We start from the raw sequence: 24,845 nt of genomic DNA, 5'->3' as shown, positions 1-24,845 counted from the left end.
TGAGGAGGCCTCACTATCATGGAGGAAGGCAAAGGAAGAGCAAAGGTATGTCTTACATGGTGGCAGGCAACAGAGCACGTGCAGGGGAGGGAACTGCCTTTATAAAACCATCAGATTAGGGCCGGGCGCGGTGGCTCAAGCCTGTAATCCCAGCACTTTGGGAGGCCGAGACGGGCGGATCACGAGGTCAGGAGATCGAGACCATCCTGGCTAACATGGTGAAACCCCTTCTCTACTAAAAAGTACAAAAAACTAGCCGGGCGAGGTGGCGGGCGCCTGTAGTCCCAGCTACTCCGGAGGCTGAGGCAGGAGAATGGCTTAAACCCGGGAGGCGGAGCTTGCAGTGAGCTGAGATCCACCCACTGCACTCCAGCCTGGGCAACAGAGCCAGACCCCGTCTCAAAAAAAAAAATAAATAAATAAAACCATCAGATCTCATAAGACTTATTCACTATCACAGGAACAGCATGGGAAAAACCCACCCCCATGATTCAAATGCCTCCCACCAGGTCCTTCCCACGACACATGGGGATTATGGGAGCTAGAATTCAAGATGAGATTTGGGTGGGGACATAGCCAATCCATATCATGAACATATTATAATTTGTGTGTGTATTAATTTCTCCTACTGCCTCTTATTTTCTTAATGAGCAAACATTCATTATCCAAGTCATTTAGGCACCTGAATTTTATAATCTTAATGCTTGCTTTTATTCCATCTGTCCAGATCATTCACCAAGTTCACTTGAAAATTATCTTCTCTTTCAGAACCATTTATTTGTAAAAAAATTCCATTGTCATCCATTAGTTTAGGTACTTACCAGCTCGGGCTTGCAATGCCTCTTAACTAATACGCTGGTCTTCAGACTTCCCCCTAAACTGCTAGATGTGTGACCATGAAAAAATATTCTGTCTCTCTAGATCTCAGTGTCCTGTTATTACTGTGTAACAAATTACTGTAAGTTTAATGGCTTAAAGCAATACATATTTATTATCTCATGGTTTCTGTGAGTGAGGGGTCAAGGTATAGTTTAACCTTGGCCTTTGCTCAGTGTTACTTGGCTAAATAAAGATATTAGCTGGGGCTTTAATTTCAATCTGAGTTGGGGTCCTCTTCAAGCTCCCTGATTGTTACTAAATTCATTACTTTGAGACTACATGTCTGATGTCCCTATGTTCTCACTACCTGTCACCTGGGACTGCTTTCAGCACCTAGAGGTCACCCACAGTTCTTTGCCATATGGCACCCATAAGCAATTCACAACATAGCTGTTTGTTTTCTTCTAGGCCAGGAAAAGAATGTATTGCTGACTTTAAGAAATAAGAAGGGGTACATTCTTAAAATGTACATTCTTCAAATGTACCCCTTCTTATTTCTTAAAGTCAGAGATACATTCTTTTCAAACAATGAGGCCCATCCTTGATAATCTCCCTTTGATGAACTCAAAAGGGACCCACAGTGATGTCTGCAAAACCCATTTTGTAATATAAGGTAATATATTATAGACAATCATATCGCATCACATTCACAATTATCTCCTATGCACTAGGGGAAGGGTTTATACAAGGGTGTGGATAATTAAGGGTTATCATAGAATGCTGCCTAATGCATTAATATAAAAGCTACTTAGGTAGAAAAGATCTCAAAGTTTTGTAATAGTAAATCCTCAAACTGCACAGAACTAAACTTATACATGGAATGACAAGTTTAATGTAAATATAAGCTCTCAGGGAGCTGACAGACTTAGGAAGGCAATGCACATCTTTTCTCACACTAAATGGCAGATATTCACTTTCTTGCTATGCAGAAGATTAAAGGCTGCAGTGAAACTACCTGTGGTTTTGGATGCAGCTCTGCCCAGAGGCACCAAAGGGATTTCTGAGTAAAACTCACATAGAGGGGATAAAAAACAGAGTTGGATGAAATTATGATTGTTTCATTTTACTTTTTAAAGCTTATTAAAAAAAAAGCTTCACTATTGCCTATAGAATAAATTTCAAAACCTTAATCTGGAATAAAAGCTCTTTCATGACATAACTGAACCCTGCCTCTTTGTTTATTCTCATGCCTATACCACACATAAAGTTTCAGAGTTATTTCAATCACATGCTGTTACTCTGCGTAGATATATGAAATTCATTTCTTCAAAGTGTCCCACCACCTACTTTTGTCCCAAACACATATGATGAATTCCACTCCTTTGTGAAAGAAAACAGGAATCTCAGGATCCCAAAATCACAGTGCCAAAGGGAAAGTTAAGCTTGGGATCTCAGAAATGAAAAAAAATAAAAAAAGAAAAAGCTTTTCTTTTTTTTTCACGGAATGATAGCTACAATTTCAAACCTATGTCATAGCCTCATAATAACAGAAGGCCATGTATCTCCCCAAATGGTCTCTCTCCAAAATTGCTGACAAGGAAATTCCTTCTGGATCCGATAATGTACCAGAATACATGCTGTCCCTATAAACTAGCCCTAAAACAGAGTTCTGTAAAGTCTAACCATGAAAATGCAAATTACCAGCTTTACTTCACAGGTATGAGACAGAGAAAGACCAGAAACAATCCCTCTGCCTGCCCCAGACCAGTGCATAACTGACTCCTTCCTCCGCTTCATCTATTCACATAGTTATCTTATGTAAAATGTAGATTGACTGACCTCTGCCTACCCCAGACCAGTGCATAATTGACTCCTTCCTCCACTTCATCTATTCACATAGTTATCTTATGTAAAATGTAGATTGACTGAGAGACAAGTGCATAATTTACTTTTCCTGTACTCTCTTTCTCATGTAAAATGTAGATGAACTGAGAGATAATCAAACTCTCACAAGAATATAACCACTTGCCTCCCTGTCTACCCTTCCCCCAAACCCCTTTTCCCCCCTCTTATTCCCCTCCTGCTTGCTCTTTCCCCTTTAAATATTGAAGTCTTTAAACCCCTTTTTGGAAAAGGCATAGACCACAGATGCTTCTGTGATTTGTGTTATTTTCTTGGGCGCGTCCTCAACCTTGGCAAAATAAACCTCTAAATTGACTGAGACTTGCCTCAGTCACTGTTTGGTTTATACATTGTTTAAGACACATTTACTCAATAAGCAGATATTTACTGAGTACCTGCTTCCATAAACGAACTGTTGAGCCTTAACCTCTCCCACAAAGTAGGGCTGATATCTGCTACTTCTGCAGAAAACTGTAGCCAGTTCATGTATCTGTGTCTGTTACATCTTATGTTTTTATATCTCTTTCTCAATTGTGAAAGCCTGGGAGGAATATTTTTGTTTTATTTGTTTATATTTCTAGGACTAATTTAGGAATTGGTGCAACTCATCATGATTTCCTGAAAATAAGAATTACAATGATAATGATAATAACAGCTAAAATGTATTCAATGATTCCTTATACTCTGAAAACACTTCATTCATATTGTTTTATACGGAATTCTTGCAAAAGCACTTTGAAGCAACCATTATTATCCTTATTTAGCAAAGGAGAAAAATAAAGCTCAGAGACAGAGGCACGACTTCTGTATAGTTTACTGATACTCCTCATTTTATATTCTTCATACTAACGTGATTCTGAAACAGGAGGTCAACATCACTCACACATTTAACACAATGGTAAACACGCTCATTTTCAGGCTTCCCCGTGGGCCTGCTCCACCAGAAAATCTTGGATCAAGGCCTGATAATCTGAGATTCAGCAAACCCTGTACTTGATGATGCCCTGTGCTTAATGGCTATAGCTTCAGAACCACTGTTCTATAATCAAGTATGGACAAATTCCATAAACTAGACCTTTCAAGTGACTTTTACCCAGAAACTTGGATATAAAATTAATATGTTAGGTAGTGATAGAGAAAAGATAAAGGTTCGTATAAACGTGTCTATTTTTAGGAAAATATTCTCCATAACATGTTTGATAACCCCAAAGACATCGTAAACAGCTACAGGTTAAGGTTCTTGGTTTCTTCATTTGCATCTTCACCAATGCACCATAGAATACTGTGAAATTGAGAGGCATTTTAACAATTTTGTATTGCATTGAATTTAATTCAATTTGATTAGCCAGTCTTTTCCGTTTGCCTTATTTTACGCTAGGGAGTGTCTTTTTAAAACGTGTCAAGTGATATTATACTAAAAACAGTTCGATGGTAATAGGAAGTCAAATTTTTATCTCTGAAAAGAGAAAATAGCGCCAGAGAAGGTGGATTACTCCTTTAAATGAGGAGGGTTTGCTAAAAGACGGACGAGTGACATTTTGCTTAGCATATCCAGAAACAGCAACTATAGGGAATATTCACTTTGTGCAGTAGTCTTTACCTAACTGTATTTACATACACACTTACAAATATAAAATATATGCCACTCAGAAAGTTCACCATCTGGTTAGAGAGACAGACAATGTAAACCTGCTAAAGAATTACAAGATTAGATAGCCAGATACACAGGTAGACAGATAGATAGATGCAAGTGTAGAGATAAATGCTCTGTAAATGGCAGTGCATTGAAGAGCATAGAAAAAATGGTATCTTCACAAGTTTTCAATACAGCATAGAACCGTGTTCTGATTCTGTACCTATTTCTGTCTTCATTGTTGTTCTGATCTTGGTTCAGATGATTTTAAAATATGTTGTTTACAAGACTAAACTTTTCATATTTCTTCATATGAGCAAAAATCTTTCCCCTCCTGCCCAGTGTATGATTAAATCTGTTTGGCATTTAAAACAGAGGCCAATTTTGTCAAAAATTCACTTCCTTTATAAATGTCTGAGTATATCATGGGTTTGTCATGCAGCTACAATGTGAAAAACAATCAGTCAATATTAGTGAGTACTTAATATGTGAAAGTGTATGACCTCCTTGAGGATACAAGAGAGGCAAATCCTTGGAACACAAACAAAATACTAACAAAGTGAGAACTAAGTAAACAACAAATTAATTAACTAATTGTGTCAGAATTTAGGAAGAAAAAACATATAGGTAATAAAATAATTCATTGAAGGATTATATATAAGAAGTGCATTTTAGTGCGAGCCAAGACCTTCACACAAAAGGAAATATGTGATGTGTAAGAGTTCACTGCCTGGAGAATTCTTACAGGCTACAGAAAGCAGATTTTAAACTTATTCGAAAGTTTAGGGCTTTCCATTAGAAATGCTTCAGCAGAAAAGTGCCTGGATCAGATTCTTGTTGTAGTAAGATAACTCTGGAAGCAGTGTGGAACATCCATTAAAGAGAGATCTAACCAAGTCCAGAAATGCCTAGACTAACATATCCTAGAGGCAAAATTAGAATGGATGTTACTGAGCCTTGACAGAATTCAAGAATCAGGTTACATAGTAACCTGAAATTTAATTTAGCATAATAAGATGTCTAACTTGTGTCTTGGGACTGGCATTTCTCAAAATGTAATCCAATAATGTATATTTATTAGAAATACTAAGGCAAGGGTAGTGATCAGGGTAAAATTATGGATAAGGATCTTTTCTTGGGAAAAAAAATTTGCAGAGCAAGAGTAATTAAAATAGGAAACTGATAAAAAACAATTGTGTGGATTATAATTGTAATTTCTCAGTAATATAGGCAATCTTATCTGCTAAGCCTGCGTGCCCATTACGAAGAATTAATTAGTGTGATATAAGGTATCACAATTATAGGTTAAAATAATCAGAACATCTGAGCATGGTGGCTCACACCTGCAATCCTCGCGCTTTAAGAGGCTGAGGCAGGAGGGTCACTTTAGCCCAGGAGTTCGAGACCAGCCTGGGCAACATACCATGATTTTGTAGCATGAGCTCTACAAAAAATAAAACAAGTTAACCAAGCAAGGTCATGCACACCTGTAGTCCCAACTACTCAGGAGGCTGAGGCGGGAAAATCACTGGAGTCTAGGAGTGCGAGGTACAGTGAGCTATGATCATTCCACTGCATTCCAGCTTGGGTGACAGAGCAAGACCCTATCTCTTAAAAATAAATAGATAAGTAACGTTTAAAAATAAGCAGAATGGTTTGCATAAACCTGTCTCATAGAAGATAATGTTGAAAATAATACATATTACAATGGCATAGGAATTATGTTTTAATAATCATCATAAACAATTCTTATATTTAAATACTAAGCCATCACCCTTATAAACTTATTCCCCTCCTAAAGAACGTATGTTTCATTTGTGTGTGTGTGTGTGTGTGTGTGTGTGTGTGTGTGTGTGTGTGACAGAGAGAGAGGGATTTTAAATTTAGGTGTATAAAGAATTTAAAGTATGTACTTTTATTTAGACAAGTACACATTTTTGCCTTTCATGAGAATTAACAGGAATCAAATGTATTGATATTTAACCAGTTTTATTCTCAGAACCCTGTAATTCCCAAAACAAAGTTGAAGAAATAATTTATACAGTTTCTCTGTCTTTAACTTAAATATTATATGTGAGTTCTGAAATAAAATCTAATATGTGCTAATTGCTTATTATTGTGAAATATGAATCTATGTGTTTCTTCATATATTAACTGAATTATTCCCTCAACTTTTCCATAAGGTGTATATTATTTTTAAACCTATTTTACAGAAGAGGAAAATGAGGCACACAGGGATTATACTTATATATTAATATACCTTGTAAAATTACCTTACTTAAGAATGAGTAAATCTGGTTGAAATGATGCGTAATCTGTAAGAGATACTATGGTTTGAAAAATAATGTAAAACGACTTTTTCCTAACATGTCATACTGGTTTCAGCACATTAATTTTGATTTTCATTTTTCTATTCTTTACCTTTAATCTCTTTGTCATTTTTGAACCATCTGATATCAGCTGCAGGTTTACTACCAGATGTTTTGCAAGTCAGCTGCATCAAGTCACCCTCCATAACTGGTGATGAGAATCCACTAATCTGAGGCTTTTCAGGAACACCTGAAATTTAAGCAAATGATGAAGTGAGCATCAATCTTCAGGGCTGATTTGTTATTATGTCTATTACTTTCACACATGAAACTAAACTGGATGGTTAATTGACAAGAAGTTCTCAATCAAGTTAACGAACTACTATGTAATAAACTGCTTCGTGTGTGTGTGTATACATACATAGTTGTATATGTCTATATGCATACACACAAATGTATATACATGTGCATACACATAAATGTATATACATATCCATACACATGTATATGTGTACAGATACATACATACATAGTATCAAGAAAATCAAGAAAGTATGTAAGACGCATATAGCTCAAAGTAGTTTTTTAAATTAAATTGTAATTTTTCTTTTCTTTTTTTTTTTTTTTTGAGACAGAGTCTCACGCTGTTGTCCAGGTTGGAGTGGACTGGCTCGATCTCAGCTCACTGCAACCTTCGCGTCCTGAGTTCAAGTGATTCTCCTGCCTCAGCCTCCCAAGTAGCTGGGATTACAGGTGTGTGCTACCATGCCAGAATAATTTTTTTTCTTTTTTTTTAGATAGAGTCTTGCTCTGAACCCAGGCTGGAGTGCAGTGGTGCAATCTCTGTTCACTGCAACCTCTACCTACCAGGTTCAAGCAATTCTGCCTCAGCCTCCCAAGTAGCTGGGATTACAGGTGGGTGCCACCACACCTGGCTAATTTTTGTACGTTTAGTAGAGATGGGGTTTCACCGTGTTGACCAGGTTGATCTCGAACTCCTCACCTCATGATCCACCCACCTCAGCCTCCCAAAGAGCTGGGATTACAGGCGTCAGCCACCGTGCCCGGCCTAATTTTTGTACTTTTTAGTAGAGACGGGATTTCATCATGTTGGCCAGGCTGGTCTCAAACACCTGACCTCAAGTGATCCACCAGCCTCGGCCTCCCAAAGTGCTGGGATTACAGGTCTGAGCCACTGTGCCTGGCCTCAATTGTAAAATTTTACCTGTGAAAATACCTGTGTGTAAATCTTAAAAACAATCATTCAATATACTTTACAATTTACTAGTGTAGAGATTTTAAAAGGTAGACTGCATTGAAGAAAAAAACCCACAAACAGATTTCTCTATCCCTTACCAAATTACAATTTAACTTTTGCTTCTTTCTTTCCTGATTTCATAGTTCTTAAAGCTTAAAAAGAATATTATCCTCTGTGTATTTTGTGGCCAGGCACGGTGGCTCACGCCTATAATCCCAACACTTTGGGAGACCGAGGTCAAGAGATTGAGACCATCCTGGCCAACATGGTGAAACTCCATCTCTACTAAAAACACCAAAAAAAAAAAAAAAAAAAAAATTAGCCGGGGTGGTGGTGGGCGCCTGTGATTCCAACTACTCAGAAGGCTGAGGCAGGAGAATCGCTTGAACGCAGGAGGCAGAGGTTGCAGTGAGCTGAGATGACGCCAGTGCACTCCAGTCAGGCTACAGAGTTGGACTCTGTCTCAAAAAAGCAAAAAAAAAAAAAGAAAGAAAAGGAATATTGGAAAGCACCAATATGAGAAGTACAAATTAAACAACAGTAACACAGTAACCACAAAGATGCATGAAAAATTAACATAACTCCTCTTAACATTTTTTTATCTGCACCTACATATTACCTGCTTTCTTTTTTAAAAATCTCTGCCACATCACCGTTTAATAAACTGAATTCATCAGTCATCTATTCTTTGAGTTTCAAATTGGCTCTCTACAGAACAATACATTAACCTTATGCAGTTGTTATCCTGAAATCCTCCATTTTAGTGGGTATATTTTGTCTTTAATGGCAAACTTGTGAAGATTTTTGTAAAATAGTCCCAGTGTGACTTGCAAAGAAATATGTTTTATATCCTATGCACAAAACCAATTCACTAGCTGGATTAGCTTTAATATTCCCACCCAAAAGAACAGCATGTGTTAGTCCTTTTAAATGCAACATTGTGCCTTTTTCTATCTAAAGAGGAGGGCAAGCTTAGGCGAAAAAAAAAATCAATCTTTAAATTCCTCTAACTTGTTCAGTACACAGGTGTGTTTCAATGAACTGCAGCAATTTCAGCTGATTGGGGCACTGACGTCTGTGGAATCACAGAGAGCTCGGAGCTGCAACGTTATTTCCTCAGAATCTCTATGAATGTATTGCTTTCTTTCTGTCACTTTCACCTTTGGGAAAATGGCCCAATATTTAGAGAATAAAAACACAAAGAAACTACAAGCTGCAGGCTCAAGCGACATTAGGTACTTCATTTAGGAATCTAGAAAATAGAATTTTAAAAGGAGAGAAGGCACATGGAAATATCAGGGTCATTTAAATGCACTAAATACACAAGCAGGTCATATCTGAGAGCCACAAGTTCGCGAGCAAGGCCCTTATCAGGTGACTCACATGATCAAATAAAGGAGCATAGTATAGAATACAAGGTGAACTCATTATGCTCAGTATTGTGTCATTTTGGAAAAGGATCAGAATACATACAACATATAGATTATGTGATAAAAAAAATTAGCTGGAATCAAGAGAACCGGTGTCTATTGCTGGCTAAGAAACAAAATAGCAGTGTGTCTTCTAGCAGTCATGTACGTTTTTGAATCTCTCTGTCTTTGTCCCTTTATAAAATGCAGAAAGGAACTGAATGATTTTAAAATGCCTTTGTTAAAATATAGCAGAGAAAGGATTAAACCATATCTGTTCATATAGTCTTTGAAATACATTTTTGTATTGAATTATGTTGCTGTAGCAATATATATCACTCTGGTTGTGTGATTACATGGTGTTAGTCCCTTGCACTTACCCAGAACGGTGAGATAGGCCTTGGAAGTTTTGACAGGCATCGTAAATAAAGAACAAGTGTACTGTCCTTCATCAGAGAGAGACACATCACTGACACTAATACTCAATTCATGCCAGGAAGCGCGAACCAGCTCAATCCTATTGTCCCTTAAAGCTGGAAAGAGAAAATATTGAAAACGTAAATAAGAACATCAGAAAAAGTCAGTATTTTTAGACTATATATTTTCAACACAATACAATAAATGTTTTCTTTGGCCATACATTGAAATCTTACTTCTTGGAACAGTTTAAAAGAAAGTTTAAATACATTAAAATATTTTATCAGATATTTAAAAATCAAAGTAGAATTAGGTGCTCCTTAATGTTTTCAGAAATCACTTTATAATTATATGATTACATCTAATACAATACTTTAGATGAGGTAGATACTGATGTTGATAAACATAGCTTTCCTCTGCAAATCTTTCATAGAATACCAGTGCCAAGAAAAACTATAAACAAAGTGGGTTCACTTCTATGGAGAGATAAATTTGGTAAACTGTGACTGAGGCAGGCCTTCCAAGGCAACAACAAAAATACTAGCATATTAAAAGCTCCCTGCAGTAGAGGCACTTGAACTATTTAAACTTGAGCTGATACTGAGCAGAAAGGCACCTGTAAACTATCTGACTTTCAAATTTGCTCTGATTGGTTGGTGCCTCTGCTGTACTGTAAGTTAATGTAGTCTTCCGTCTGAATCACCTTTTCTATCACAAGACACTCATTTTCACAGAAGATATTTTAGCATCTTGCTGAATTACGCTTCACTTGACTCATTTTGGGGGAGAAAAAAAGCATTAAAAAGTTTATCATTATGTGCTCCACTAAGTAGAGCTGTAAAATCTGGAATTAAGCAAGCGGCAAAAAAAAAGTATACTCTAAATGGTAGAAAGAGTGAGGAGGACCAGTTAAAGACACCAGCACCCAAGGAAAATCCCAGTAGCTTCCCAAACAACAGTAAAAGATGATCCAGACCCAGCTTCTCCCAACCACAACCTAGAAACAGAAGTTAGTCTAGGTAGACTCATTTTTTATTGCTGGTCAAATGAGAATCCATCCACCAATATCAGGAGAGACTGGGTTACCTGCAAGGGGAATGAAGTAGGAGCCTTACTAACAGCAAACAGCTAGGGAAAGTGACCTGTTTTTCCAAGGTGCCTAAGACTTCCCCTTGCCATCTGGAGGTACTGAACAGATAAGCAGCTCTAGTAGTGTGTGTGGAAAGTGAGGCAGGAGGGTATACACAGGGACGGGATGTCTCTACAACAAGTACAGAGCCCTGGAAGTAATCCTCTTTTCATTAGCTAGAGCAGGGGTACGCAACCCCTAGGCCATGGGCCAGTTCCAGTTTACAGCCTGTTAGGAACCAGGTCACCCAGCAGGGGGTGAGTCATGAGCTAGCCAGCATGACTGCTTGAGCTCTGCCTCCTGTCACATCAGCAAGGGCACTTCTCAAAGGAGAATGAACCCTGTTGTGAACTCTGCATATGAGGCATCTAGGTTGCGTGCTCCTTGTGAGAATCTAACTAATGCCTGATGATTTGAGGTCAAACAACTTCATCCCAAAACCATCCCCCACACACACTGCCCACCATCCATGGAAAAATTGTCTTCCACAAAACCGGTTCCTGGTGGCAAAAATGTTGGGGACTGCTGAGCTAGAGCATATTTTACCTCCCCTAGACCACTACAGCTTAGCCTGGGGAATCTCCTCTTGTCCCTTAGGTGGTCCAGAAGAGATCAGTGTGGTCCCCAGTAGAATTAGATAAATCAACGTGTCCAAATAGCAGCACAAAGTCCCTAAAAATTAAATTCTCATTAGAACCATAGCCCATAATTGAAAGCTAGGACTAGCAACTGCTTCTGAGAATAAATTTAATTAGCATCCAGAGTCTCTTAACATAATAACCAAAATGCTCAGCATATAATAATTTTAAAAACTTACTAGTCATAATAAACACCAGGAAAATCATAACTGAATGAGAAAAAATGATCAACAGATGCCTATACTGAAATGAATCAAATATTGAAATTTTTGACAAAAATTTGAAGAAGCCATTATAAAATTACCTTAATAAGCAATTACTAATTATCTCGGCACAACTGAAAAAAACATAAAACCTTAGCATGAAAAATGTTATTAAAAATGGATGTTATAGAAATAAAAATATAAAAGCCAATATAAAAACTAATTGGATTTGCTCTATAGCACAGTGAAAATAACAGAGGATAGAATCCGTTAATTTAAAGACAGAGAAATATAATTCACCCAATCTGAACAGCTGAGAGAAAATAGAAAGATAGAAAGAAAAGATAGGAAAGAACAGAGCCCCAGGGACCTGTGAGACAATACCAAATATCTGTCAGTGGTATCATTAGTGTCCCAGAAGGAAAGAAGGAAGAGAGTGGGACCAAAAGAGTATTCAAAGAAATAATGGTTGAAAACATTCCATATTTGGCAAAAGTCATGAAGATACAGAATCAATCAAGAAGCTGAGTGAAACCCAAGTAGTAAAACCCCAAAGAACCGTATGTCGAGATACATCAAAAGGAAACTTCTGAAAACGAGCATTATTGCCTGAGCTCTACCTCCTGTCAGATGAATGGGGGCACTTCTCACAGGAGAGTGAACTCTATTGTGAAAACTAGACGAAAACTAGACAAACTTCTTGAAAGGAGCCCAAGAGAATGGCTTATTACCTGTAAGAGAATACAAATTCAAATGACAATACATTTCCCATTTCAAATCATGGAGGCCAGAGGAAGTGGTGCGTTTTTCAACTCCTGAAAGAAAAGAGCTGTGAACTATGATTTCTTAACCAGTAACACTATCCTTTAGGAATCAAGATGAAATACATATGTTCTTAGAAGAAAGAAAAACAGATAATTTGCCTCTAGCAGGACTGTCTTAAAGAAAAATGAAAGTTTTTCAAACATAATAGAATTAGTAATAAGAGGAAGTATTGAAGCACCAAGAAGAAGGAACAAAAATAATAGCAAAATATGAGAAAATAGAATAGATTACCCTTTTTCTGAGTTTTTTTCAAATACGTGATTAAAACAAAAAGCATAACTTTGATAATGTCCACCATTATTAGAGAAGGAATACTCAAGACAAGAAAAAAAGTGGATAGGGCAAAGATACCTAGTGGAAAGTAAAGTTTCCATACTTGAAGTGGTAAAATGTTGCTACCACTTCAGTTGTACCACAACTGTACCACACAGTCTAAATGTTGTAGACTGTGTAAATTACATCTGTTAATTGCAATACCCAGAGCAGCCACTAAGAAAGGCATACAAAGAATACATTCAAAAACTCTATAAATAAAGATGGAATCCATTTATATGATGTTTTGAGATAACAAAATTATAGAGGTAGAGAACAGAGTTTGGTTGCCAAGGGCTAGGGATGGCAGGGGGTGATGGAGAGTAGCGGGACATGGGTGTGGCTCTGAGAGGAAGAAGGGATCCTTGTGGTTCTGGAACTGTTTTGTCTCTTGATTGAAGTGATGGATACATGAATCTACACATGTAATAACATTGTCTAGAAGTAAACATATATACACACACACTTACACATAGGAACACAAAAACAAATACATGTAAAACTGATGAAAACCAAATAAGACTATTGAACTGTATCAGTGTCCGTTTCCTCACTGTGATGTTGTTTCATAGCTTTACAGCTGTTTCTTGGGTGAAGGGTACACAAGAGCTCTCTGTATTATTTCTTACAACTGCATATAAATCTACAAAAAATTTGATTAAAAAATTTTAATTCACATTGGACGGAGTAGGGGGAACAGTTAGGATATCAAAGCTTAAAATTCAATGTACACATTTGCTACACAAGAGGGTGATCCCAAATGCCATATATTTTTAAATTACCTGCACCTTCCCTATATGCTTTGTGAGAGGAGCAGATAATTATAAAATATATAACCTTTGGGAAAATTCTAAATCTTCGTGATTCTAAATATCTTTAAAAAATCATCCTCCCACACACTCAAATAGTAAATACTTAAATGATGGTATCCCCTTTGCCGTCATTCTTTGTGAACTCTAATTGTTTAGGAAGACATATACTTGCAAATATTTTTAAAATTGATTTATACTGAACGTGAAAAATAAAGCAGGTCTGTGCTTGTGACTGTATTTAGATATAGCACACTTAAAAAAATTTCTATTTCATACTCTATCTCCTATATGCCATGATATAGATGTCTTGTTTAGCTACCAGAGGAAAATAGTAGGGCACAAATTTGTTATTGTCACAGTAGGAACTCATGCTATGTCAACCCCTTTTTAAAACAATGATTTATTCACCTAAATATTTATCTTATATGAGTATATGTATTTATATATAATTTTATAATTTTTATTTCTATGTGTACATATACATTAAATATATATGTATATTATATATACTCATGTATTTTGTTCACACATTTTTTAAGAGGTCACCAAAAGGAAAAATCTCAAATTCCTGCCATGATACTGTATGGATAGAACATGTTACCCACCTCCTGTGTTCAATTTCATTTTCCCTAACACAGGTTCCATTGACACAGACAGCGCTTACAATTCTCAGTGAATCCTGACAAATGGAATTTAACTCTATTTTAGCCAGACTGTGTTTTGGAACCTGTATAACATTGCTAAAGTTAAACTGAATTGCTCAAAACATACGAATATCAGACTTTAATATTTAAACCATTTTCACTGAATAAGGCTAAAGGTAGTGATTTGAAATCAAAAGACTTGGCTCCAGACACTTGTGTGAGGTCAGTTTCTGGTGATAATAACTTCTGATTCCTTCCATCTTTGGATTATGATGAGAATTGAATGATATCATGTAGAATGTAAAGTGACTTAAAATACATCTTCAGTGACATTTTAAAATTATTTGGGGTTTGGAATCCTGAGGGTAAACTAGATATTTTAGTGTCTGAAATGTTTCAATCAGTTCAACTTACCAAATCACATAATACTTTCAGTTATTTATATGATTATTACCAGCCTTGACTAATTAAAAACTAGGCTCTGAAAAGTGGAACATATGAAGTTTTATGTAAGTTTCATTAGAGGTTAATCATATTAACTTGAGCAAGTTACTTAAATATATCTCACTTGTCTATGAGGTAAAACTCATAGACATCACAGTGCTACATCACAATGAAAGTATATAGAACGTGGTTTAGAATTTTAGATCTGAAATATATGAATATATATTTTAAAATGGACAACACATTCTTAAGGACCAAGAAACTGCCAAAATTACTACATGGATTATTTATTGTGTACATTTTCTTAATAGTTTATTGGCTAAACACTAGAGCTGCCTAACACGATTTTCCATGAACTGAATATTTTAAGTAAATCCTACATCCACACTGTTAATCTTTTCAAATTCACAAACACTTATGATGTCATCTACAGTTCACTTTAAAACAGCATTTCAAGTACAAAAGAATATGGAAAAAACCTGTAATAGTCCAAAGAGGAATATACTATAACTCAACGGGTTCCCTGTGAGCAGGAACCTTGTTTCACTATTTCAGCACCCTGAGCTATAGCTATATACACAGTAGGCATTCATTCAGCGAGTAGCTATTGAATTGAAACTGAGAGCTAAACTCTGTCTATATGTGATAAGAACAGAGTGAAAAATTGCTGAACTAGGAAGTCCTCTTCAATATCTCTCCACAGGATCCCCCATGGGACAGAAGCCAAAAAAAAAAAAAAAAAAGAAAAAAAAAAAAGAAGAAAAAAAATGTTCCATTTAGACACTGTTAAGTATAAAAGAGCTAGAAATATCATGCTACAAAAATTTTTTTAAGTAAGTGACAGTTCACTGGAAAATGATTCTGAACTACTGGATGAGTGAACTTTGAAAATATTTTCATTTTACCTTACGGTTTCCCAAAACACAAAAGGCCATAGTTAATCAGTGACCATTCATATCATTTAACTTTTCTGTGTAGCAGTTCCCAAATATATAGTGAACCTAAATAAAGAATTGTAATATTGTCAGCAGAAATAAATTCAATCTTTTAAAAAATGTTTCCCTTTGAGGACACAGAATATAAATCATTACCTGAATGTCCTTTTCAATAATAAATTTAAAACGCAAACATTTTATTTAAAAATATTTTAAAACATTAAACTAGGATCGAATAAAGAATAAAAGAAATGAGCGTGTAATAAAAGAAAAAAAGATCATTATTCACATATCAGAGAGATTAAAAATAAGCTAATGGGTTAAGTAGGCCACTTTGAAGTCATGCCCTAACAGCCATTTAGTTGCCTGCTACCCACCGGTGAGGTAATTTAACAGTTCAAAACTCTAAATTCTGAAATATTTCATCTTGGCTGCGTATAACACTCTACTATATGACCAATGAGTAAAATGATATTAAATAGTACTTAATTCTGGATAAAATGATTTTTCCAATACACCATTGGTTTCAAATGGTTCATCAATCATACAAATGTGTATTTTGGATTCATGCTGAATAAAATAAAATGCCAAAGACAATTAATTGGAGGATTTTAGACACATTTTATGCCCATTCCTAACAAAAGGTACCAGCATATTTAGTAAGTTGTATATTAATTAGTTTCAGATCAAATTAACTTAGTAAGAATAGTACTGTTTAATTTATGTAGCATTATTTATTCAAGAAGCTGCTAGCAATTTGTGAATACTTGCATTAATAGTTTTCTTTCCTTAAGTGTTATATTTATAAAGTTGATCACATACTCCTTGTTGGAAACTTTAAAAAGTATCTTTAAATTGATTTCTAGTGAGTAATAATTCATGTCACATTTTAGAATGCTTAAATCATGATTGAAAAATTATATTTCATTGTGAGTCACTTTTAAGAGGACATTAAAATGCAACATTTCTTACATTTTTTTCTAGTTCACCCATTGGACATGAAACTTCCCCAAATTGGGGTTATGATATACCTTTTTGGACTTTTTTCAAGGCCTCACACATGTCATGGTACATATTGATACCCATTAGTAATTTATTAGATTAAATTGAATATATGGATTATTAATCTTCAGCATACAATATTCTACAATTGTATTAATAACATTTTAGAAAATTCCATGTATTAAGTGAATATTTTATACTGTGTGATTTTTTATCATTATAATTCATTATATTTTATAGACAAGTACTAAAGGAAAACCTACATCGGGATGATAGAAATCACTTCAAGTATCCCTTGGCTACATAAATTCTCAATGTTAGTATAATTAATGCCTTAAAAGTATAACATTTTACACTCATAAGCTTTAGCCAAGGCAAACATTGCACACATTTAAAACGTTTTAAATGTATTTAATCTCCAACCAGTAAGTTTCATTTCCTAACCTAAATTCCATGTCACTGATGTGGTAGGATTTCAGCAACCACAGGGTGTCAGCCTTCAATTCCCTTAGCCTCAGTGCATGTGCTTTCCATCCAAGAATCCCACTTAATTCCTACAGAAAGTGTAGATGTGTCAGTACAATAAGCCAAGTGTTACCTATGGGAAGATGTACTTAAAAACTACCCAGGCAGGAGAATGGCGGAGTAAACCCGGGAGGCGGAGCTTGCAGGGAGCTGAGATCCCGCCACTGCACTCCAGCCTGGGCGACAGAGCGAGACTCCGTCTCAAAAAAAACAATAAACTAATTGTACTGACACCTCTACACCTTTGAAGCAATATGGAATTTTATTTTGCTCTCTGTTGCCTGAGAGTAGACTACTTCCTCTGTCTCTAACTTTGTTCTCTAAGGTTACCCAGACAAACACTGCTACTTCTAGACTTCTGCAACAGGCTTGCTGTCTGCACATTGTCCACGTAGACCTCTGCTAATTGCTTACTCTGCTTTACTCCTATTGTTTTCTCCCAAGCTGGTCACTAACAGGACTGACTCATGCAATCTGCCAGACCTGTTTTTTTCAGGTGAAATCTCTACTTCCCCCAAGGATCAGAATCCGGACAAGAATTTGAAGCTTCAGTGAGGACAACTTTGTTTTTTATATACTAGAATAATTTTTCTGCTAATTAGATCTGTACCCTAATAAATCAGAAAGGAAAACTAAGTCAAATAAACTATAATAAAGCTTACAAAAAGGTCATAAGTCTAAGACTTAACACTTGTCAGATGTTATACTTTGTATCTTGAGCTGTATGATGAAAATATGCCACTAGATATTGCAAAAGAGGCAAGATGAAAGAAATCTAACCAGTCTTATTATCAAAATGTTATTTTATTTGTTGGTAGCTCCATACAATCTTATTGGATATATTAAAATGTGTGTGTGTCATTTGTAATAGTACAAATTGCCAGGGGAAAAAAAATAAGATTTGTGTTACAGACGGAATAAAATATCAAACAAGTGAATCTTTTTCTGTTTTGTTCTTTTACAGTCATACAACATAAAACAATCTAAATCAATCTTCTGGAAAATTGGTAAAAACCACCACTGCTCCAGAGCTCCTATTTTGTATACCAAGTTTCAGCCTGGACTGAATTTTTACTGAAACCAGAGTAAATGGAGTTTTCGAATAGAAATGCAAACAGAACCTATGCAATAAATCTGGAAACTGTGTCACTATTTGAAGAAAGTTTTTCAGTAATAGAATTTCAGTTTCTACACCCTAGTATTTCTATGTTTGGTATGGTAGTTTTATGAGAGAAGACTGTTAACAGATAGCCATCAAAATTAATTAACTACAAAATTCTAATACACATTTTCAAGAGCCTTATAGAGACAAAATATTTCCTCTCCATCCTCTAAAAATAAACGTTTGTGAATATTCTGTTTCCTTCTTCAAAACACAGTATTTCCCTAGGTGTTTGTCACATTACCGTTTTCATTTTTCTGGAGAAAATATATTTTGGTATTTGATAGCATTCACAATTTGAGACCACTCACTATTGGCCTAGATCTTTAGAACTAGAAAATGCTGTGGTATTTGAACCATACAATTTTTGTAAGCCCTCATTCTTTTTAACAACCTACAATATATTGGTCTCCTCATAGACATATGAAATTCGTTTTTTATATCTAACTATAAAACCACCATATGTAGCCATGTGGTGTAGCATTTATATCAAAGAGACAAGAAGATTATATGTCATGCTATTATGGAAATGGATACACAAAGGTAGACTGGAAATCAAAACCATCTGCCTTCATTAGATAGAGAAATCAGCCCTTGGTATTGATAATCTGTCTTGTAATTTTACAGGATCCCATATTCTGTGAAAGCTTTTGGTTGATGCTTACAACACAGGAAGGGAAAATGACTCCAGACTACATTGTGTACAATTCTAATAATCCCAAAGTTGTTCCTTTCACAGCCTGAAATTTGGAATAAATTTTTCACAGTTCTGTTTTCATTAAGGTAATAACATAATGATTTAATGAAATAAACAACTTCTTAGAGTACACAAACTGAAAATCCAGGAACATGTTGTACAAAAGAAATTGTTCATTTTTATATTTTTAAAATGTAAGCATAACCATAAAAATATTAAAATAATAAATTGTATTAATAATAGTCCATAATTTTCTATGAAATGAGTTTAATATTTTTCATTGCCAATATATTTTTGCTACGGAAAGTTTAACCACTTGATCTTGCTTTCTTCCTTCAGTTTCCCCAATTCTTACTAATTTTTCCCTCGTAGGGATGGAGGAGGTGTGTGTGAATTTTTCGCAAATAAAATATTATCTTTAAAAAATTAGCAAGTTACTGATTATAATAAATATTGTTTCTAAGATATCTCACATACATCAAAAATTCAATGAAAAAGTGATGAGTAATACAAATTTTAAAAAATATCATTTACCATGTAGAATTTGAAGAATGACATCCTATTTTTTGCATTTAATTTAATTTTATTTTTTTGAGACGAGTTTCACTCACTCTGTCACCCAGGCTGGAGTGCAGTGGCACAATCTCAGCTCACTGCAACCTCTGCCTCCCTGGTTCAAGCGATTCTCCTGTCTCAGCCTCCCCAGTAGCTGGGATAGCAGGCACCCACCACCATGCCTGACTAATTTTCCTATTTTTAGTAGAGACGAAGTTTCACCATGTTGGCCAGGCGTGATCCGCCTGCCTTGGCTTCCCAAAGTGCTGGGATTACAGGCTTGAGCCACCACGCTTGGCTGGCATCCTACTTTTTAAGGCATTTTCTATGATATTGAATTTTCTTTCTTTAAATGATTTATTTTTCTTTATCACAGAGTGATCTGAATTGGTTTTTAACAATTCCATTTATATGAAGTTACATGTTAACATTTAGAAATTGTGTTAATGCTCTGGCTTGAATGTCTCCTCCGTAGCTCACATTGAGATTTAATTGTCATTGTAACAGTATTAAGAGGTTGGCCCTTTAAGGACTGATTAGGTCATGGGGGCTCTTCCTTATGGAGCATTTTAATGCCTTCTGCCATGATACAGCGCAAAGACCCTTGCCAGATGCCAGCACCATGTTCTTACACTTCAGCCTCCAGAACCATGAGCCAAGTGAATTTCTACTGTTTGTAAATTACCCAGTCTGTGGTATTTTGTTATAGCAACATGCAACAGACTAAGACAGTCAATGTAAACAAAATTTCATGACATTCAAATTGATAACAAGTTTTAGCAAAAGGCAGAAAAAATAAATGTAAAAAGGAGAGGCGGCATATTTTAATACTTTGCCACAACTAAAAGATAAAATTTTGGAAAATTTAAGCATATTTTCTTGTAGTATATAGTATTGAGTGTATCTAAAGTGTATATATATAAAATGTATTAAAATAAATATAAATTTATATAAAGTATAAATATAAATACAATAATATGTATACATTGTACATATGAATAAATATATAGATAAGTGAGAAGGGCAGTTTAAGATGGAGTAGGGCAAAAAGCCAAAGTAAAATTAAAATTATTGAAGTTGTGATTCCTAGGGCGAATGAAAGTGACTGATGAAAGGTAATTTGATAAACGTCTTTTATAAATGAGTAAAATAAGGGCTTTTTTTTTTTTAGCAATTCATGTAAGAAATGTTCCAAAACTTACCAAAAAGATTGGAAAAAATATACATCAAATTAGACATATCATGTGAAATTTATAATAAAAGAACACATTGTGTTTTATTAAATATAATGGTTCAGCAGTAACTGTGAATTCCTACTTTGTAGCTAGGTTGAAATGAGATATACTGTGGAGGTGACTTCTGAAACCCAGAGAGAAAGCTCTGAACACACACTGCTCTTACTAATTCTCAAGAGGGAAATCCATAGTGTGATATGTACAGCTTCAAAGTCTTCTGTACTTGCTGACTCCACCACCATCATAGGAATCTTTGAGATCCAGACTCACAGGCTTTGAGCTTGACTTGGCCTTGGTTACACAGGCAGCCCAACAACCAGCTTACACTGTAGAAAAGATCCTGGCTGTCTCTTAGGGAGCTTTCACTGAGATAATGGGGACAGTATGAAAGGAAAGATTGTATAAAATAGTTTTCCAATGCAGGAGAGAATAAGAAAAATACATGACTTGAAAATAATTTGCTAATAAACTGTGTTTTGTTCGTATGTTCCACAACATATTTTGAATAGCCACACTATACAAATATTTTGGGGAATTTTCCAACTGGACCAAAAAAAAGGACCTTTAAAAAAATTCTTAAAGAAGTGGATATCTACCAACCATGTGATCAATAGAAGGGTAGTAGATAAACCTAATGTCTCATCAAAGATGGATATAGGAACACAGTCATCACATAGAGGAAAAATCGCATGATGATGGTGATGGTGATGATGATGACGACGACGATGATGATAGAGTAACGTTAATTTACGGAGTATGCGCTATCTGACAAAACATTTGCTAAGTGTTTACATAGATTTTTCTACCTTTTATCTTTACAATAGCTCATTGAGACTTACACTAGCATTATTTCTCTTCTAAAGATGAGAAACCTAAACATCAGAGAGGTTCAGTAACTCACCCAAAGTTACATAGATAATATATATCTGAACACAGATGAACAGATGGGTGTTCAGCCAGTCTGACTCTAGAACCTATAGATCTCTTAAATATCACATTCAAGTAACTTCCTAGCTAATAATTACTAATGCTCATATTCAATCTGTTTGAAAAGCTGTGATGGTATCTTATTAAATATAAGACTGATGATAGATTAACCAGACTTAGAAAACATTCAGTGGTTTTGATGTGCATTCTCTAATGATTAGTGATGTTGAGAATTTTTTAGTGTACGTTTTGGCCATGTGTATATCTTCTTTTGAAAACTGTCTGTTCGTGTTTTGCCCACTTTTTAATGGGGTTGTTTTTTCATGTAAATTCAACTTCCTTATAGTTGCTGGATATTAGACCTTTCTCAGATGCATAGTTTGCAAGCATTTTATCCCATTCCATAGTTTGTCAGTTCACTCTGTTTGTAGTTTCTTTTACTGTACGGAAGCTCTTAAGTTTAATTAGATCTCATTTGTCAACTTTTGCTTTCGCTGTGATTGCTTTTAGCATCTTCACCATGAAAGCTCTGTCAGTTCCTATGTCCAGAATATTATTGCCTATGTTGTCTTCCAGGGTTTTTATAGTTTTGGGTTTTACATTTAACTCTTTAATCAATCTTGAGTTGATTGTTTTGTATATTGTATAAGAAGGAGAGTGTAAAATAGTTCAACCATTGTGCAAAGCAATGTGAGGATTCCTGAAAGAGCTAAAAACAGAATTACCATTCAACCCAGCAATCCCATTATGGGATATATACCCAAAGGAATAGAAATCATTCTACCATAAAGACATATGCATACATTTTTTTTCATTGTAGCACTATTCACAGTTGCAAAGACATGTAATTAACCTAAATGTCCATCACTGGTAGAATGGATAAAGAAAAGTGGTACATATATACTATGGAATATTACACAGCCATACAAAAGAACAAGATCATGTCCTTCGTGGGAACATGGATGGAGTTGAAGGCTATCATCCTTAGCAAACTGGTGCAGGACAGAAAACCAAATACAGCATTTTCTCACTTATAAATGGGAGCTAAATGAGGAGAACACATAGACACAAAGAAGGGAACAGACACCAGGGCTTACCTGAGGATGGAAGAGGGGAAGAAGGAAAGATCAGGAAAAAATAACTAATGGGTACTAGGCTGAATACCTTGATGACAAAATAATCAGTACAACAAATCTCCATAACACAAGTATACCCATATAACAAATCTGCCCTTGTACCCTGAACCTAAAGTAAAAGTTAAAAAAAAAAAAAATCAACAGCAACAACAACAACAACAAGTTAGTTAGCCCAAACAAGCTAAATGACTCTTTGTCTATGCATCTATTCAAGATAAATAAGGAATTTTACCAAGCAGAAAATACTAAGTCGGTGCTGCATTTTGAAGTGATCAGAATTGTTTCTAATGAGCCCAGGAGATCTCATGTTATAGTAAGAACAGTATAAAAGTAATCTCCTGCCATACACACTGGGATTGGCAGTGGTAGATTACATTCGAGAAGGTTCAGAACTCACAAGTAAAATGTAGGCAGATAGAGTCGGGCAAGGTGGCTCACCCCTGTAATCCCAGCACTTTGGGAGGCCAAGGCAGGCGGATCACGAGATCAGGAAATTGAGACCATCCTGGCTAACATGGTGAAATGTCTCTACCAAAAATACAAAAATTAGCCGGGCGTGGTGGTGGCGCCTGTAGTCCCAGCTACTCGGGAGGCTGAGGCAGGAGAATGGCGGGAACCCGGGAGGCGGAGCTTGCAGTGAGCCGAGATGGCGCCACTCACTCCAGCCTGGGCCACAGAGCGAGACTCCGTCTCAAAAAACAAAAATAAAAATAATTTTTAAAAAATGTAGGCAGAAAAAGGAAACAAGAACTTTAACAGCAATGAATCATGGGCATGGTGGTAGTTAGAAGTATCTGAGATCCCACAAAAATTAGGAAAGTTGAAATCCCAGATGAGCTCTACGGGACCACCTGTGTTAATAAGCCTCAAATTAGGGCCTGGGTTAAGAACCAGCACATTCATGAACCATTTAGTTGTAGAACAAAAAGGAATTTGAGGGTAATATGAATGTCCGCTCTCATCACACATCGTATCTGAAGAAATAACTTCCTGCTAAAGAATGAATGGAACGAAGCTGACTACTTTTCTTAAAAAAAAAAAAAAAAGTTTTATTCCATATTTACATTCAGTAACTAATTGTTTAGTGAAGGGTTGTCATGCGACCAGATTCAGTCAAAAAAATGTGAGTAAAGTGACACATTTCACTGCATTGCCGAGCTTTAAGAAGTTAGCAGAGCTTCTGTCCAGTTAGCTGAGCTAGTGAAGTTTTAGCATTACCATAACAGAAAAAAATGAATTAACTAAAAAGTAAAATGGGCAGCATGAAAAATACGATTTATCATAAAGGGATATCATTCTTAAAAAATTACTATAGAATTTGCTACAAAAACCAGAAAAATATTATAAAAGTGTTTAAATCCTCAATATGCTGTAAGAAGATATAAACTCCATTAAAAAACAGAAAGACACATAGAAAAACTAATCTGAAATATTACAATAAAAGATCAAATTAAAAACGGAGATGAAGATAAAGGTTCAAAAGAAGAATTCAAGCCCAAACTCAGAGTAGCCAAAGCTGTATAAACGCAGTGCAAACTGGAAACAATGATTTAGTTAACCAGCTTGAGATATCTCAGAAAGCAGAAGACAAGGAGTACATACAAGAGAAGGAAAAGATTACACACAAAGACAAATTATTGAGAAAAATAACACTATGACAGCACAATTGAAGGCATATTAGTAGCATAATTTCTATAGCTAAAAGTCATTTGTGTTTTCATTAGAATAGTTATTAAATCTCAAAAACAAAGGAGTAATTTCATCACAACTTTGAGGACAAAAATTTCATAACCAACCACTTTATCTTCCACATGATATTGCAATAGAAAAATCGTTACACATTCAAGGTCTCAGAACAATATTACCTATTTACCTAAGAAATTCATTAGGCAATCAAGATCATAGACTGTCAATTAA

At 35.5% G+C, this 24,845-nt stretch overlaps 1 protein-coding gene across 4 annotated transcripts in view; it reads right to left on the bottom strand.

Annotated features, from left to right (window-relative positions):
• Nucleotides 1-24,845, bottom strand: part of CADM2 (cell adhesion molecule 2) — a 1,067,553-nt gene that overhangs the window by 160,270 nt on the left and 882,438 nt on the right. For all 4 annotated transcript variants that reach the window (XM_017955045.2, XM_009198278.4, XM_031661802.1 and 1 more), the window contains 2 exons: nucleotides 9,711-9,863; nucleotides 6,776-6,913 (listed from right to left, as the gene is read on the bottom strand). In XM_017955045.2, the coding sequence (XP_017810534.1) occupies nucleotides 6,776-6,913; nucleotides 9,711-9,863 (291 nt within the window). The remainder of the gene's footprint in view (nucleotides 1-6,775; nucleotides 6,914-9,710; nucleotides 9,864-24,845) is intronic.

This window comes from Papio anubis, chromosome 2 (assembly GCF_008728515.1).
Source record: "Papio anubis isolate 15944 chromosome 2, Panubis1.0, whole genome shotgun sequence".
NCBI lineage: Eukaryota > Metazoa > Chordata > Mammalia > Primates > Cercopithecidae > Papio > Papio anubis.
The sequence above is the reverse complement of the archived record's forward strand: the minus strand, read 5'-3'. Positions and strand labels throughout refer to the sequence as shown.